This window comes from Molossus molossus, unplaced genomic scaffold (assembly GCF_014108415.1).
Source record: "Molossus molossus isolate mMolMol1 unplaced genomic scaffold, mMolMol1.p scaffold_m16_p_11, whole genome shotgun sequence".
NCBI classification, from domain to species: domain Eukaryota; kingdom Metazoa; phylum Chordata; class Mammalia; order Chiroptera; family Molossidae; genus Molossus; species Molossus molossus.
Genome location: NW_023425346.1, coordinates 70,508,924 through 70,528,552, shown reverse-complemented (window position 1 = coordinate 70,528,552; position 19,629 = coordinate 70,508,924). Strand labels below are relative to the sequence as shown.

The following is a 19,629-nucleotide window of genomic DNA, read 5'->3' as shown; positions in this document are numbered from 1 at the left end:
AGAGTTTATTTGCGCCAAACAGAAGACATGACTGCACTTGTCACTTTTCTAAGAGAGCACAAAAGAGGCTTGTGTTTGCTCGAGTTTGAACCTAATGAACAGCTTTCTCCCATTTTGTGTAGTTTTCCAGCAATTTGATTTGTACAATAGAGAAGTCACATTTCAACTTCTTCAGGTTGAAAAATTGCCCCTTTTCTGAACTGTCACTAAGAGATGTGAAACAGTTATTTCGGAGGCAGCTTTATTATGGAAATAGAATAACTAACTCATGTCACTCAAATCAAGTCCCTCAGGGAGTAGGTCCGGTAACGATTCAAAAGCTAGAATAACATGAAAAACTAATTTTCTAGGTGGAATGAGGAGCAGGTTCTTGAATGGCCCTTTACAAAGGAAACAGAGATTCTCCAGGTACAAGGAAAACATCTGCTTCTGCCCCTCCCACCTCCTTCCTCTCTGGATGAAGAGTGAAGGGTTGAGCATTGACACTCCAGGCAGAGACACACTGACAATGGAAAGGCCAGATGAGAGATAACGAGGAAACAGAGCTTTCCTCCATTGGAAAAAAATGTACCTTTATTTAATACAGAAAATATAACAAACTTAGTGTCAGCAAACAAGCTTGCCGCCTCAGGCTGTTCCAGGGAGGCAGGGATCAGCCCTCACTCTGCAGGGACCCGGTTGGGTACTGCCTGCTCTAAGGAGGCTGGGCAGACATTTAGGGCTGGACTGCCCAGGTGGAAGAGTTACCAAGCCTTTAAAAATAGATCGCTAACAGCTAACCACACATTTACAGTTTAACCTAGCATTTGAGCCCAGACTCAGTCTGCAGCTCTGTTCGCAAGCTGTCAACGCGGCTGTATACTGAAGACCTGTAGGTTGCAGGAGAAGGTTCGCTGACTGTAGAAAGTGATACTAATTTAAGGAGCCTGGGTCCCCAAAGGGGTCTGTCTGGGTTTCTCATCATACTACGTCCCTTAGGAATTTTGCAACGTGGGGACTTATAACTGTGACCATAAAAGAAATGAGCAAGGAAGACACAGGGCATTGCGTTACAGACTGTGGACTACCCAGTTATAAAACAAAGCAACAGGCTAAGAGGTTCTTTCCCATCTTACCTGTGGCCGGAGATAGATAAACTTCATCAAGTCATTAGCAGTTACCATGCAAATAGCATGTAGAGAATAGGGGAGAAATATGCCAACCATAATCCTATCACACTAAGCAAACGTGTTCGACCCGGGGCCTGCGGACTCCTAAGGGGCCAGTGAGTTCCAAGGACCCATGAACTTGAAAGGCAAATGTATCTTTATTTTCATTTACCTCTAATTGAAATTTAGCACTTCTTTCAATTATAAGTGAGGGCAACAAACCATAGCAGTCTTAGCAGTACTTATAACTGTGTCACCAAGAGAAATCAGATATTTTCATTGGCTATTACAATTATTACAAAAAGCTTGAAATACCATTTATGCTCACCAGCCCTTCAAAATTATGGCAGATATTAAACCTACTGCTATCTCTTAATTAATGCATTGTATTAATTACTGTATTGCTATATCATAAGAAATTGAAAACTGTATTTCAATGTTAATTGGTTTTCTTTGTAAAACTATAAATTTTGTTTTATAGACTTTAAAACATTATTTTGAGACTAGGTTTTCACTAGTTGGCCATAAAAAGCAGTTAAGAACCTCTGTATCCCCTCATTCTGCCTCCATGGCTGTCCTTAGCCATAATTTCAACCACATTCTAAATATCCCAAATTCCTTTCCATATCCCCAAGTGTTCTCTCATTACTTGAGTTATTTGAACAGGGCAGTTTTCACATGTCCTCCTGGGGCGTACTGGTCCTTCTGATGAGAGGATTCCCATCCTCTTCCCCTCCACCCCCAAACCAGGGTCCCTGTTTGCTTGGCTAACTTCTCACCCACCAGGCACAGAGAGCTTGGGTCCTCTCCCGAGGCCTTCTTTTCCTTCCCAGACAAGGTCAGCATCCCTTTCTTTCCACTCATCAAGCTTGTCATCACATGTTCAGTATCTACCCTTCTGGACATGATTTCATGAAGGTAAGGCCCAAGTCTGCCCAATTCATTGTCATATACCCATGATGCTGGATCGTCAGTGGGGGTTCAAGAAATATATGCAAATACACACATAAATAAATCATTTTTAAACTTTCGACTTAATATAATTTGTAACTTTTTATTTTTAATGTGTAACATGCATTTTGCATGTTGTTATTTACTTTAAAGCTACATAATATTCTGCTGGATAGAAGTACTTTAAATAATTTCCCTCGCACTGATCATCTTGTTTACAGGTTTTCATTAATACAAATAATGCTATGATGGACATCTTCATGCATAACATTTTATTTTTCTTGCTTTGCATTTAGGATTATTTTCTTGGAATTAATTAACTGGTCAAATGGAATGAATATATATTTTTTTGGTTCTTGATTTACCTATGACATTGCTTTCCAAAAGGTTTTCTTAATTTGAAATGCTTTAATATAAAAAGAGCATCTACTTATGATTTTTAAAAATCCACATTTTCTAGATGTTATTCATTATGTCTTACAGGTTAGTCAAAGGATTGTGTAAAATTTGGTTGAAAAGAATAAAACAAATAACTTTTCCTGAACTCAAAATGTGGTACATTAATTTTCACACTGAATAAAAACATTTTGTTTGTTAACAGAGAAGTGAAAACAAAGATATTGTGCTAGGGAAAACCAATTATTTTAACTTACATATGCATTTTTACTAGTTAAATGGGCAAAACTCATCATAAGACTGATAAAATTTCAAATATTAGGGAGCAAGGAATAAAATAATCTCTACGGTGACAAAAAATTCTAGTATTTATATCATTTCATATTTGAAAGAAAATAAAGCACATATTTTTAGAGATGAAATAACAGTGTACAAAAATACCAAAAATCTACAGTATGAAAAATTTTTGCAAGGAGCTAGAAATAAAATGCATGGACTGACAAGTTTCTCTTATTTATTGACGGATGCCAGGAGGAACTTGTCTGGCAGGGGCATGTTTCTCGTCTGATAGCACCCCATGTCCCACCCTTGGATCTCAGAAGCCAACCCTAGCTACTGAGATCCAAGGACAGCTTCTCCACACAAAGCACTCAATTTTCTCCTTCAACAAATGGAGATGTATTGAATTGTCCCTTGTTCTATTACTGTAGCCGTGTGTGTATGTATGTGTGTATGTATGTATATATATAGCAGGTTGTCGATCTATGAGATGGGGTATCTATCTTATTGAATATGAAGAAAAAGAGCTAACCTTGTCTTCTTCCCTGTCCATATTGTAGGGAGGGCACCAGAGCTTCCTCCATTCAATTCTACTTAATGGTGTTCATTTAATACATGCTAACTATATGACTGCTATATACAGGATGAAGTGCCAGGAGCTGCAGAGGACATAATGGATGAGATGCATTAACTAGTGGAAGAATAAAAAGACATTTCGTCCATTACACAGAAATGTGAGGAAGACCGAGAAGGTCCTTCTACCTCTTTAAACGTCCCACTGGGAAAGTCAGGCTCATCGAGCCTTAATGTCCTGGAATGAAAATACAAGTGCGATAATTACTATGAGATAATAAAAGAAGTGCATAAAGAAGAACGCAACTGCAGATCACTGTTGCATGGCATGAAATGATCAGAGTCAAGATAAGGATACGTTCTGGAAACTTCTTTGAACAAATGGTTGCTTTTTATGGCTACCATTTGTTGAGTGTCCATTAAGTGACAGGCACTGATCCAGGCACATTTATTAGTTCATTAATCTTGACAACAAACCTGGGAGGTAAGTATTGGTCCTCCCATTTTATAGATGGGGAAACGGAAGGTCAATGAACATGACTTGGTCAGGGTTGTATGGTCAGCGAGAGGTGGAGCTAGTTTGATTTCAAGCTCATGTTCATTTTACTATGCTATGCATGCAAAGTAGGTAAATGGCACTCGAGACTCATACCTTGATATCCATATTCAAAGCCACTCAAACTTTTTTTTTTAACAAAACCTGTTGTAAGATAGAGTATATAGAAAGGGATAACACAATTTTCAGAGCCATTGGACTTCTAGAAGTAACACCTAGTGAAAAATAATCTCAAACAGCCCTCAAAAAGCATTTGCAGTAAAGTCCAGAACCTTCATCCAAAGGTATTGAACTTGAGGGACTGTTCCGGTGAGACTCTAGCCTTGAAACTACTTTCTCTCTGAATGACTCTGAGCCATTATTCCCCTCTCTAAGTCTCACTTTCCAGCATCCACCCGAGGGCTGTTATAATCATTAAATAAGATAGTATATATAAAATGTTTAGCACATTAGTTTCAGGCACATCATGATCATTCAGTTACACATTGATTATTATTGATACTGCTGTTAAGATTATATTTTGCATATAAGTCTAGTACTCTTGGATATGTTTTTCCAGAACATGCTATATTAAGTGCAGCACATGGAGGATGACAGCCAACCCCCTCTCCCTGATGGCAGCAAAAAGGGACATAAGAAATAAGATACCACAGCAGGACCAAAACAAACAAACAAACAAAATCCCCCAAAATGAATTGCATAAATAATAGGCATATTTATTGTGCTTTACATGTGCATAGCTCTTTCACAGTGATTTCACACTGCTGTGAGGTGGGGAGGGCATTACTCGTACTTCCTGGAGGAGAAAAGAGAGGCTCAGAGAATTCAGTGCTTTTTCTGGAGTCACAGCTAGTCAAAGAGCAAAGAGTACCACGGTCTACTGATGAGCTTGTTGTCTAATACAGCAGCCATGTGTGACTACTAAAAATGAAATATTAAGTTCCTCAGTAGCACAAGCCACACTTGTGGGCTGAATAGCTATGCACGGCAAATGGCACTCAAATTGGACAACACAGATAATAGACCATTTCTATCGCCACAAAATGTTTAATCGGACAGTGCTATATATAGAGATGGGAGCACCACACCATTACTGCATAAGACTGGGCCCGATGTCCATAAGAGTGGACCTGATCTTCAAAGAAGTCAGGGAAGATGAAAATACTATAGAAATTGCCCAGCCAGTGTGGCTCAGTGGATTGAGCATCGCCCCATGGACTGAGAGGTCCTGGTTATTTTCCCAGTCAGGACACATACTGGGGTTGTGGGCTCTATCCCTAGTAGGGGATGTGCAGGAGGCAGCCGATCAATGTTTCTCACTCTCATTGATGTTTCTATCTCTCTCTCCCTTCCTCTCTCTAAAAAAAATCAATAAAAACATATTAAAAAATGCAATAGAAAATATTATAAAAATGTTTCTATAAAAACACTTTAAGCTTTACACTGTAAAGCTAAATTTGTGTGACACTAGACTAAGTGTAATCAGAATCGGGCCCAGTCCCCAGAAGGGCCCCGTCCCAGGGCCCTGGCACACAGAATCTACAAATATTGATTGAATAGTTCTTTCTGATCATCCACACATTTCAGAAAAATATGTCATTGTAAGAGCATTCTTCCTTAAGCAAGTAAGTGAAATGTCATAAAAATGTAAGTTGTAATCTTTGTTAAAAACTCAAGGTCACTTATGGTTGTGCATTTACAAAATTACTCAATGTACATACAAAGTCCTTTTATATTCCAATATCTCTTCAATGCAGAAAAGTTTTTAATGGTGGTATAAGCCTCAAGGACATATCCAAGATTTTGCTTTTTAGAATGGTTTAGAACATATCCCTAGTAAATCATAAGTTAATAGTTCCTCAGTAAATCATAAGTCAGTCTTAACTTTCTGTTGCTCTTCGAGCCACAGTGGGTAATAGCTTTTAGGAGTGGAGAACCTAACAATAAATGCTCAGTATTATTTGGAAGCAAAAAAAGAGAAAATGCTCAAAAGTTTCAGAAGTTAGTTTCCAGATTATGACAAACACGTAACTACCTATGAATCGTCAGTCTTGCCTGGCAGGTTGCTGTGTCAAATTCAAGGTGCATGGGCGAAGATGGAGGCAGCTTCATTTTTTAAATTGACTTGGATAGTCTTAATGATATATGTACATTTCATGAAAATATGAGCCCGAGTATAATGGTCTGTTCTCTTTAGATAGATGGGACTCAATTTATGTTCTACATGATTGTACCCCAGAATTTCATACTTAAGATGTTTGTCATAAATATAGTTAATCTATTATTTTATGAGGGATACTAAATCTCGGTCTCCTAGATTTGGATAGATGTATGCCAAATTTATAATGGTGCTTGTCTATACATGATGGATGCTGCCAAAGCAGAAAACTATCATTTCTTTCTACTCAACAGCACAAGGTCCTGTTGCTGGAGACAGAAAGGGGGAAGAGGCAGTTACGAAGACCTTGCCAGCTAATCGATGGAGTCCTGCGGCAGCCAGCAGAAATGAGAAGTTGTCATCTGGAAAACTTGGCCCCATTTGTAACAACACATAAAAACTGTGAAACACACAGGGGAACCCATAAAAATGACGAGGCGAGGGTCTGCATTTGTATCCTTGGCAGAAAAACTCTTCGACAAAATTGAAAATGTTCTTTCATAAGGCGACAGGGTGATAGTAAAAAGCTGAACTGCAGCCTTTGCAGGCAAATCATGCTGATCTCCTGGTGGTAACTGCTCTGGGTCCACACCCACAGGACTGCCCCCTGCGGGAGGACAACACTCTGAAAACTGCGGAGAGCTGCTCTAGGGTGTCCTCTCTTCTTTCCCTCCTTATGGCTTTTCTTGTCGTCTCACAGTCTTCACGGTGTGGCCATGGTATGGGACAGATAAAACAATCCCCGTGTCCCCCATGGAAATACTTCAGATGCAGTGGTGCAAATGCCACTGAAACGCCACTGGACGCTGCAGGAGGCAGTTCAAGGCTCCTGCCTGCCGACTGGCAATGCCTTCCCAGGGCTGCCCTCTATCTCAGTCAGTATATGTGGCTTAGACACGTAAAGTCTACAATGGTCAAGCTGGAGCTTTGAGAACATTTGTCATTTACCTGAAACAAGTGTTTTCATTCAAACTTGCCCTTGAGAAGATGTGTAACTTCTAAAGCACTGCGCTATTACGGTCAAATGCTACAGACCACGTACTGCATAGGAACGGAGGCTTATCAATAAAACAAAGCCTTAATGGTCCTTTCAATGCCATCGCTCCTACCGAAAAATATCGACAGTAGCAAGCAATTCAAAAGTAATATATGGTTCTACTTACTAATTCGTTAAAAAGTGGTTTACCCATTGGGATACTTGTGTTTTCTCCCCCACGTCAGAGAGAGAAGTTTAGAAGTCGAGAGAATAATGGAATATGCGTAGCACAGGGAGCCGGGCTCCCTCTCTGACTACTGGGATGTGTGTTGTGAACCTCACAGAGGTCATTTAAACCTTCCGACACCCCATGTTCTTCTTGCTATCATATTGTGGGGAGCAGGTTGAAGATGGTAACTATTATTTTTCTTTGTAGTCCAAATAGCCAACACAATTTAAAAAAAAACATGCTAGGTTAGAAGTTTTCTGAGGGCAAGAAAATATCTTTCTCTTCACTGTTGCACTCCAGCGTCTGGCAAAATATACAGATATACTATACTACGTATACAGCAATACGTATTTGTTGACTAAGTAAGTGGATATCAAGTTTGTTGTTTGAATCAATGAAAGATGAATACTAATTTCAGCCCTACCAGTTACAGGGTTGTTGAGAGTGTCATATGAAAACACGTAAGTAACTGGATTTTATAAACTGAACAAATTTAAGGCATTGCTATTGCTATTGTTCAAGCAGAACATGCTGGTTCCATCATCTTTGCTCTTAATTGCATTTATAAAAATATCTGTAGCATTTTAAATCATTCCATCGGCTTTCATCTATTTAGACAGCAAATGATTAAAGGCTTGTTTAGCATTAAATAGCTTTATATACTTTGAAGAACTAGAAATGTATTTTCCCCATCTTGATATCTAATTAATTTTTAAAAAACATCTACTGCTAAAATCTAGGCATATGGACCATTAGGTTGACTATCACAATATTTTATCATTAGAGTTGATTATCACAATATTTTATTATTTTAAAGTAATAATGTTTTTCAAAGGCTCTTTTTTTGAACCCCATTTTATGAGTGGTTAAATGCTGTCACAAAAGAACATTCAATTTGATGTATGGTGCATATTGTCACAGGGAGGAGCACTGTCATCTGGCATTCTGACACTTGAACTCCAGGGAGAAATTTGGGTAAAGTGCCTGGCCAATATGTTCTCACCATCTTCCTAAAGCTGCCTAGTACTTGCTGTGTTTTGACCCCAATTCTCCCAAAGCACATTTCTCCTCCCTCCTACCATGCTTTGAACTCCCATTAATGAGTCATTAAAAGTTGGGATAGATCCTAGGAGACTATAAAGCCATTTCTTTGGATTTACATTTAATTCTACAACAACTTCTAAAAAGTGAACAGGACAGCTATTCTTACTTAGCTGCCTTTAATGAAACATATCTTTTTCTAATCAAATGCATCATTCAGGTAATAAAATCTTTGACAGTATCGTTTCATAGAAGCAACAAAATCCTATAAGAAATGAAACCAGGCAGGAAGTCAGGAGATGATGGATCCTGTTCTTCCAAACACAGTAACCTCTAGCAAGTAACTGCCACACCGGGACCTGGATTCAGTTTGCTTTTTTGTACACTGGAGATAATATCTGACCCTAATATCTGATCGATCCGGGTTAAAAATAAATTAGATAACGTACGTAAAAGCCTCTGTTCTTTTAAAAAGAGAGAAGTGTGGTAAAATACTCCAGTATTTATTTATTATCTCTTCATTAGGTAACATAATCAGTGGTTCTATAATATAAAGAACAAAAAAATCTCTATTTCCAACAGACTGGGTTAGCTTACTCCTTCTAAGCTGCAGAGCTTTTGGAACCAGCATTTACGGGACCTAATTAATAATGCTCCTTCCCTTCACAGTCTCTTCGACGAGGCTTTTCTGAACCTTCCTCTTACAGTCAAGAGATTTGTTCTGCAAAGGCCCTGGGCAGCCACGGGAAAGCATTCTGAAGTCTCTTCCTCAAAACCTACAGTGATTTGAAGATTAGAAGAGAAGTGTGTGTTTCCAACAACAGAGAGGTCCCCGAAGAGAAAGTCAAACAGAGAAAGGGATACATCCTCTCACTCTCCTTTAATAGACAGGGTCCTCAACGAGTCCCTGAAACGAGATGACTCATCCATCTCGGGCCCTGAGGGGCAGATGCGAATGTGTGAAAGCCTATTAAACATCCAATTTCATGGTGTACATGCTAGAAAAATGAATTTTTTCTCTTCTCTCTGAATCATTTAGTTTGAACTGACTCAGAAAAACTGCTGATTCACGGAGACTGTGAAATATGGACTCTTCTTAAAAAGTACTTCCACTAGTGGCCTATTTCCAATTACATAAAGTTCTTCTGCTAGTTAATTGATTACTTTGTAAATAGTTCCCTTAGACTCCTCAAGTTCACTTGTAACTCTGAAGGGAACTCTACAAAGATCTTCAAAAACCAAAATCTTTTATTATTGAACACATTTTCAGATTCATTTAATAATGCCACTCTCTCAGAAAACCTCACCGTTTTGCTCCTCCATTCCCCTTCATTGTGGTGAAAGAACATAAAAACATCTATTAGTAGACAGGTTTACAAATTACTCCACTGAAAAAGTCTATAGTAAAAGCCAAACATAAAATGAATAGAAAGGAATAATAAAGTCAGTATTTTAAATCCATTTCTTGATTTTTGTCTAAACACATTGCAACCAAGTGGCCCATATATACATACATATATATATATATATTTACACACACATATATACTTAAATGTATATATTTAACAACATGGAATGGTAACATATCAGATGCTTAGATTCCATGCAAACACATAACCTCCTGCGAAGGGAACACATTAATATTATAAAAACAAATCATGGAGAAATCATGCAACAGCTGAGCGGAAGAGAATGGGGTTGGGGCAGGGGACCGGGAGACACACAAAGAATGTAAAGAACAAAAAGTGTCATTGACCTGATTTGTCAGAGCTGTTGCCTGTGAGTGGAGTGATGGAGCAGCTGGGATTAGCCTTTGCGCTGTCCTTGGAAGAAACCATTTTGGGTTTATTTTTCGTTGCCTCTAGTGCTTTGACCTTCTTGGCATGTTTACTTCCTTTGTAGTGGGCCTCGGCCTGGCTCTACAAAGGAGAACAAATCAGGCTCATTTGTTTGCTACTTACAAACACCACAATGGATGATCATGCAGGAAAAAATACATTCAGTCATATGCAACACGGACATTTACCACTCAGCACTCAACTGCGTTGTGGCATTGAATGAAGTGGGAGAGCAGTATCTAAGAGGTTTTTGCATACTTGAAACCCTCTCTATAACACAGAGGACCTGTGCCTTTGAGAACCAGAGGGCAGAGTTATGACGAAGGTATTGTCATCAGTACCTTCCACCTCCGTCTGTTGGGTCCTACCCAGGCATGTCCTTCCGCAACCATTTCATTTTGTTTCCTCCTCCAGCTAAAAAACTGTCTGCCCCGAGTCTACTTTCTCTGGAATCTGCTCTGAGAGCAAGTGATGTAACAAAGCAACTTGCTAGTGAGTGAAGAAGGCACTGCGTTTGGGGGTCATCTACTTGTGTTTCATGCAACATTCTGATGATTCCGGCTCTAACAATAGATGATACATGCCACTGAGAGGGTGGGGCCATCCTTGCTTCTGATCTCAGGTGTGATTCTGAAGTCCAAGCAGTTACTGTTACATTCATATATACACGAAACACAGGCAGAACTGTGACTTCAATACTAGTTCAAAAGGAAGAAAAGAGATCAAGACAAGCGACTACTAAACGCCTTTAAAAGACAAAAACAAATTACAGCTAAACAAGAAAACATTCAATCAATTTATTGGCATTTGGAAAACTCCCCTCTGACTAAACAAGGATTTTATTTTTTGGCATCCAGTGCTAATGTATATATTAACAAAAGAATAAGTATATTCACTTTGATTTCATTTTGAATAGACTCTAAAATACAAACATCCATTCGGTGAAAAAAAGTAAACATGTTATGTGGCATACTAGCTTACATATGAAAGTGAAACAGGTGATAAAACTATCATATAAAATGAGTTTTTGTGAGATTTCTTTTTGTTGTTGTTCATGTTTGTATTCATTTCCAGTTGCTGCTGTAACAACCTACCACACACTGAGTGGTATTAAACAACATACATTTATTCTTTCACAGTTCCAGAGGCCAGGAGTCTAACGTCAACGTGGCTGCGTGTCCCCAGGAAACTCGAGGGGAGAAGCTGTTTTCTTGCCTTTCCGGCGTCTAGCGGTCCCCTGTCTTCCTTGGCTCTCGGCCCTTTCTTTCATCTTCAAGGCCAGGAGCAGCCTCTCTCCACTCCGACCTCCTGCCTCTCTCTGATAAGAGCCGCGGTGCCTGCATCAGGCCCCCAGGGATCCAGGAGAAGCTTCCCATCTCAAGATCCTTGCCTGAGTCCCATCTGCAAAGTCCCCGTGTGAGGTCACACAGTCCCAGGTCCTGGCTCCCACCTGTGCCATTATTCAGTCTGCCACGTGCTGTGAGGAGATCCTGCCCGGGGAAGGTAGAGGAGGGCCCTCCTGACGCAGGTGCAGCACACAGATGGAGGGGCCACGTCACTTCGTGAGGGCCTAAGCCTTCCCTAACCTCCTCCTACGCAGGGCTGCGGGGCCGGTGGGCGCCTTGGCTGCGAGGAGAGAGGGAGAGGAGAGTCCTGGCGGGTAAAGCAGCCAGTTTCCCCAAAGCGCCCCTGCCCTTGGCTTGGCAGGGCCAGCTTTGGGGGGTCTTTCCTCAAGGGCCTTGTTTTCCCAGAAGAACACTGACAGAGGGACAGACAACAGCCCTCAAACAACAAGAGCTAAGCCAAAGTGCGGAAGACGTCCAGATGAGCTCTGCATCGAGAGAGGATTTCTAAAGTAGTAATTTTTTTTTACATCTGTTCTCCTTATGTAACTGAATGTGTTTGATGAGTATACCAATGTTTGCATTCATTTTCCTCTGCAAGCAGAGAACAGGTGGTGCGTGTGCACGTGGGTGTGGGTGCACCTGTGTAGGTAGGTGGGGGTGACAATGGACAGACGAGCCAGGTTATAATTCTATGTTTCAACAAAAGATATAGAAGTGATTTTCCTAGCATATAACCCTGATCACCCAAGGTCAATGACCTTGTATTGCCTGTGCAGTCCCTAACTTCCTGAATATCTAGTCATAAATATTGTTTTAGGTCATCATCGACTTGTCATTGCTCTCAGTTGGTTTGCTAGGGACTCCTGATTATGTACTCTGTTGGAAAAAATCCGAAGGGAGAAGAAAAGTGTAACATTATTTTAAGTCTTATTTATTACCAACCAAGAATGGTCAAATTCAGCTAATATAGCTGGGTAAATATAAATTAAGAAAATAAACAAATACAAATTTAAAAATTGATAATGTGAAGATATAATAATAATAATGACTAAATAGTAAGCCTTTGCCAAACATGGTTCTAAATTATTACATGTATTAGTTCATGTGATCCTCATAATAACCTGTAAGGTAGGATTATTAGTCAGTACTTTATAAATAAAAACCGGGCACAGAGAAGTTAAATAACTTATCAAAAAACACACAGGTAGGAGCAGAAGCCACTGAAATGCAGACTGAAATGTTTACGTGTATGTCCCTATTTAACAAACTATTTATCTGCACACCATACATATACATACACACACTAATGTAACATAACAATCTTAATAGAAGTGAAAAATTACACAAAAAGCACACACACTTCTAATCACTCAGTCAAAGGTTATATTTTACCAGAAGTTTCTATGAGTAGGGAATATCTACTTAATTTGTGGGAAATGTACTAGCATAATACATTAGACCTGAGCCTTCTGGTTAGTAGCTAGGAAAGTTCCACTATTTAGGTACATAACAATTTCTACAAGGTATCAGGAGACCTCCTCCTCTTTCCAGGTATACTATATAGTGAGATGTTACTTTAGTGTCCTTTGGCTAAAGAAACATATGGTTCTCCAAATAAAACCTCCTAGCACCAGATAAGCAGAGCGTCATTTCCTCATCATTATTTCCTGGCATCAATGCAGAAAGTTAACAGCATCAGTTAGCACTTGGGATGAAGACCCAGCCACATGACATCTCCCTGGATGCCAAGGGGGAAAGCACTGTCCACAGCCGGGATCCACTTTGCTTTGGGCTCCGGGGCCTGGGCAGAAGTGCGCAAGGGTCTTAGCTTCTCCTGATCGCTGTCTGGGCAGGACCGTGGAACAAAGGCAGTGGCAGCCACCATGCACTCACACGTGGCACCCTTCCAATTCCCCTGTGATATTCCTGGTAGTGGCACTTTGCTGTCCTCAGTACTATACCTGAGGCAGTGTCAACAGCTCCTAAATCCTTGGCAAATCTTCGGGTGAAACTGAGACACCGTTAATTTGTAACATGATTAACCTGACTTCATTATCTAGGAATCTCCTTCTTCGAGAGGTGAAAGAAACAAGGACAAGAGCCAGAAAACCCATGAACTAGGCAACACCATCAAGCCGTCAACAATGGCTCTTGTGTCACTTCCAAGAGACCTGGCTGACCAAACTGACTGACACCCCGATGACTAATCAGCAGACCCATGTGTGTCTAGCGGTAATGGCTCACTTTCTGCTTCTCCCCAAATGTGCTGCTGTGCCCCAACCAGAGTGATCAAAACAACGTCTTGCCAAGAACTGCCAGAATTAGAGTTGCCTAAACCCCCATTCTGTCCTCCACACAGAATCCACTGGTATCTAGAGGGTCCTCTCAGAGGTCACTCCGGCCCCTACCTGACCACCCACTGGTAGAGAAACAGCACTGACAGGAAATGACTTTCTCCTTCCATTCCTCTCCATCTTTGTTGCTAAAGCCATTCACGTTCCCAAATCCTCTACATCTCTCAGGACCCTATGGTCCAAACGAAAAGATAAATGATGAGATAATGTGGTGATTTAACAATAAAAATGTAGTAATGAGAAATTCTGAAATTCACTTTGCTCTCATTTCCAGTTTTTACTTTATTTCTAATTTGTGCTTTGGAGAAGGGGCGAGCATCTCGAACATGACGTGCATGTGTCCACGTGGTAGAGAAATTCACAAAGTGGCTGGGAAGGCCAATGTCATTGGAGAAAGTCCTGAACTATTTATTTACCAATTAAATCAATTTCTTTCTTTTTGTTTTTGCATTTCCAAAAGTAATTAGAACTACTCCCTTAATTAAAGAAAGTTCATCATTAAAACTACTGGCATCTTTCTTCTGAGACAGATTTCAATGTGTTAAGCTGTGTTATATGGGAAATAGCAGAGGTCAGTTAATTTTCAGAAAAACTATACACCGAAATGCCAAATATAACAGATGTCAAATGAACTCACATAAAAAGAGGCTAAACTGGCAAGTGGAAAACCTGATTATTTATTCCACAAAGAATTATTTAGCACCTGCCATGTGCTAGACATTGTGAAAGATTAAAAGCAAAGACCCCTACTTGCAAGAAAGGTAGTTGGATGAAAAGACATGCATGCAAATAGCTATAACCCAAAGCACAGAGTGGAGCTGTAAAACGGGAGGCAAAGAGCAGCGATGGCTTATGGCATCGGGGGAGAGGTCACGTCTTCAGATTGCAGGGGATCACAAAGGCTCCATGAAAAGGGGACAAGAGCCCTGGCCAGTTTGGCTCAGCAGTTAGAGTGTCAGCCTGCGGTCCGGAGACACCCGGGCTCAGTTCCCACTAAGGGCACGTACCTCAGGTGCAGTTTGTCCCTGGCCCCAGCTGGGGTCTAAAAAAGAAAAAGAAAAGGGGACAGAATATGCTTGAGCCGTGAAGTTCTGCGAACTATGCAATGTTCCCAGGTATATTTGCTTTTCAAAGCATTCAGAACACAGAGATAAAAAACAACAACAAAAAAAAACCCAGCAGGGAAGGGCTGCCACGTCATGCTACCTCAAAATTTACTGTCTTCTGTAAAACAAAAAAACATTACAGAGTTCTAAAATAAAATAAAAAAATAGTTCTACTTGTAGGCATCTTGCATAGATGGTTATGAAGATGATGCTTTCACAGATTTTTTTATCCTGTGCTCCCAACTATAACCCTATATTAAAAGAACAATTAAATTATTTATATTGAATCTCTCATGATTATTTGAGATAAAAGCATGGCATTTGAAATACTACAGTTAAACCTATTAAGAAACAAACTAAATTTTACTGAACAATACCTAATTACTTGAATATTTGCTTTAACATAGACGATTTTTAACTATTAAAATGCTTTTTGGCCTGTCTTGTTTGGCTCAGGCGTCGGCCCTAGGACCATAGGATCTCAGGTTCGATTTCCAGTCAAGGGCATGTACCTGGGTTGCAGGTTCAATCTCTGGCCCTAGTTGGGGTCTGCAGGAGGCAACCAATTGATGTGTCTGCCTTACATTGACGTTTCTCTCTCTCTTTCCCTCCCTTCCTTCCACTCTAAAAAAATCAATGGAAAAGTATCCTCTGGTGAGGGTTAACCAAAAAAAAAAAAAAAACTCTTTGCATGTACTTGTTGCACTGACAAGATGCCACCCTTGCTCGCAGAGACAAAGCTACAACATACGATGCACTCAGGAGAAGGGCTTACTTAATCCAAAGCCTGCTAGTCTCTGTTGATATTTACAATGATAAGACCTGCAATATCAGTAATGATATCCTACTGGACTTGATATTCACTTCATTCAATCTTCATCTACTATGATCTGTTGAAAACAAAGTCTAGACAAAATATAACGATTGTGAGATATTTTTAGCTTAAAAAGATACAATACCTTTGCCAATTTCATAATTTATAGCTAAGTAAAACACTTAGGTTTCAATGGCCTGTCCAGAGTCACTACACTGCGTAACTCTGGGGGTGGCACTCACACATATACTTCAGTGTGAGTGGTGCCCTCTGACTCCTGCCAGGCCACCGTTCTGGCTCTATGGCATGTCATATTTACTGGCTTCATAGTATATATGTAAAAAAACCTATGAGCTCCAAATATTTCTATATTACTAAAGAGAAAAGTGGGAGTATCCAGAAAGAAAATGATGTGCTCTCTAGACTACTAATTTTGGGCCTAATTTAGATTCTAACCAATATTGCAAGATAGAAGTAGAGTTCTTGGTTTGGAACTGAATTAACATGCCACTATTTGAGTACATGAATATTACATTTGTTCACACTGTACATTTCCATGTAGGTATATTAACTCACTTCTTAAAACACTATGACCTTTAGGTGGGCTTCCAGTTAATTTTTCCAGTACAGGCTGTCAGTCAGCTAAGAGTCTTTCTGGTGCAAGAGTCACTGGTGAAAGCGCTTTACACATACAAACATGGAGAAACTGTAAATGGGCCTATCAGCTAAGACAGAATTTACATGCTCCATTAGAAAAACACTGAAGTTTGAGTTAAAATCATATGAAATAAAGCAAAAAGCAGTTTTTAAGAAGTGCTTTTTAAAATTAAAATTATTTCTTGTCAAGTTCCAAGTGATCAAAATTTGATCTCATTTTCCCAATGAGTTTTATATTTTAATGAAGGTGGAATCTTAATTTTAGAAGCTTTTCAGCAATCTTTCCCTGGATATCCAAACATATACCCTCTGCTTCTCATTTAGAATCGAAGAGAGCAGGGCAGGGCATGAAAGAGAGTTATTTAAACTTGGCTAAGATCTGAGCCCCAAATTCTTTCATTTGTTCAATTCTGCTCTCTCCTCCTGTTCTCTGATTTTGAAATTAAACCATATTATAAAAAAAAATTATTTATTGAGTTTTTAGAGGGAAAAAGAAAGAAAGAGAAACATTGGTTTGTTGTGCCACTTATTTATTCATTCATTGGTTGTTTCCTAAATGGCTCTGACTAGGGTTCACTGCAACCTTAGTGTATCAGGATGGCATTCTAAGCAACTGAGCTACCTGGCCAGGGCAAATTAGGCCAAAATTTTAAATTATGTCCTTTTACAAACAAATTATAGTCAGGCCAATGTGGCTCAGTGGTTGAGCATCGACCCAATGCACCAAGAGGTCACCAGTTCAATTCCTGGTCAGGGCACATGCCCAGGTTGTGGGCCCAATCCCCAGTGGGGGGCATGCAGGAGGCGGCCAATCGATGTTCTCTCTCATCGATGCTTCTATGTCTCTCTCCCTCTCTAAAATAAAATGAAATAAAATAAATTATATAAAATGACATGTACATATGTCAAGGTAAAGTTCATCCCCAAATATTTATTTCTTAATTCTATTTATGAATACTGTAAATTATAGAAATTGTATTTTGAAAAAAGCTTTTCCTCCTTCTACATTAACGGAAGTAGGCTTATGTGATTTTTTTCAATGTAGATAATAGATAATGGGTTTTATTTAATGCAATTTCTTTAACATCACCACAATTTAGTTAAGAATGCAGCAAAAAGTATCTGACATGCTTATTCCAAGAACTAAGACTGTTTACTTCTTCATTTTGCATTACATTAGAGTGTTTTGAAAGATATGTTTATTTTGTCTTCTGGACTGGGAGTCAATATTTGTATCAATTTAATGTGTAAAATCCTAGCATGTGCACAAGAGTCTAACTGAGGCGAAGTGCGGTGAATGAACCCTAGAGAAAATGCCCCTGATCTTTCTCCCAAATCATAACAGGGAGCAGTCCTGAACTCCACACAGAACGACTGGACAAGCCAGATTTTCTACGTGATTATACGAACATTGCAAAATTAGTGCTCTGTACACTAACATAATCTTGATTATAAAATAATGGGACCATTTATAATTTATTAAGATATCTAATTTTCCGCCCTGGCCGGTTTGGCTCAGCGGTTAGAGCGTCGGCCTGCGGTCCTGAGAGACCCAGGTTTGGTTCCCGCTAAGGGCACGTACCTCGGTTGCAGTTTGTCCCCGGCCCTGGTTGGTCGTGCGGGTGGCAGCCACTCGATGTGTTCCTTCACGTCGATGTTTCTCTCTCTCTCTCTGTTCCTCTCTCTCCCTCCCACTCTACCTGAACAAAAAATGGTAAAATGTCCTCGAGTGAGGATAAAAAAAAAAGAGATATCTAATTTTCCTCAAAGAATTATGCACTTGGGAACCTAACCTGTTTGAACTTCTAAATCTTAGAATTTTGATGAAGCATGTGGATATCATCTTTTATTTTTATAATACATTATAAAACATTAAGAATTTGTTAATAATCACTTGATTTTCTTGTTATTTATTTTATGATTTTCCCAAAGTACTTAAAAGTAAAAAGTATCTACCTCTCTTAAATTGATTTCACATTTTATATTAAACTGGGAAATGTTAGTTAATAATTCCCAATTATTCCAGCATTTAGAGTGATTTCACGGTTATACCCCAAATTCCTGACATGTTCAAGAGTGCTGCTGTCTTTCAGTGGGGAACTGGGTTGCCATTGTGTGCTGTGTAAGAGCAGTTTTTGTTGCTCAGTGATAAGTAATGCGATATAATTCAAGTCTCTGCATTGAAGCTGTGACCCGCAGCTAACTAATTCAAGTCTTCTGATGGTCTTTTAAATTAGGCTCCCAGGCTTCTACACATTAATTTTTAATCAGGCTAGGAGATAGTACATTTACTTCTATTTCCATATTAAAGAAACTTACATGAGTGATACAAAATAAATCTAAAATTAGAATTAGCACTGTGTCTCCTAATATTTGATATATAATATCCCTAATGTAGACCAAAGTGGCAAAGTAACTTTGAAAGTGCAATGCTTAAAAAATTGGTTAAAAAATGGCTTTAGTAAAATTTCATACATGTTTAATATATTATTTATTTATCATTACTCATCTGAAAACCTCTTTCACAATTAGGTTTTTGAAAAATTTATACTTCAAAGCCCTAAACCAGTATCTGAAACTTGGCATATACTTGATTATTCAAAATTATGTAAATGTAAAAATTAGTACAATATCCTTTCAAAACATACAAATATAAATAACAGAAAAGAAAGAAACTACATTTACACTAGTCACTTAACCCATCTGGGTCATGTCTCTACACTAGAGTTACCAGATTAAACTAAAAGTTTTCATTCCAGCCTAATCTCTTATATATAAGAGATTAGTCTATTGGAGGCAAAACTAAAATAGAAATGCTTATAATTTTGACTTACCCATAAATTACAAACTATTTCAATATAATCAGTGAAATGCTAAGTGGACTTCCAACGTCTGATTCTGGTGATATTGTTTAAAAGTTCTCCTCACCAATAATAGTCATGACAAAGATTGTTTATATAATAGCAATATGATCCATGTGAATGCTGTCTTACGCATCTTCGGGTGTTCTGACACATCTATCACATGGCACATACTCAGTCAAGAGTTGTTGAACTGAATAGAATGTATATGGGACAGAGTAGAAATAATCCTCCCAGAGCAGGAAGTTAGTGCTGAGGGTCTGTCCATTTATTCTTTCATTCAACAAATATTTATTAAATACCTATTATGTTCTAGGCATCATCCTATGTGTTGTGGAATATGGGT

At 39.1% G+C, this 19,629-nt stretch overlaps 1 protein-coding gene across 5 annotated transcripts in view; it reads right to left on the bottom strand.

Annotated features, from left to right (window-relative positions):
• ZNF385B (zinc finger protein 385B) overlaps positions 1-19,629 on the bottom strand; it is a 371,095-nt gene that overhangs the window by 10,321 nt on the left and 341,145 nt on the right. For all 5 annotated transcript variants that reach the window (XM_036254058.1, XM_036254060.1, XM_036254062.1 and 2 more), the window contains one exon: positions 10,064-10,226. In XM_036254058.1, the coding sequence (XP_036109951.1) occupies positions 10,064-10,226 (163 nt within the window). The remainder of the gene's footprint in view (positions 1-10,063; positions 10,227-19,629) is intronic.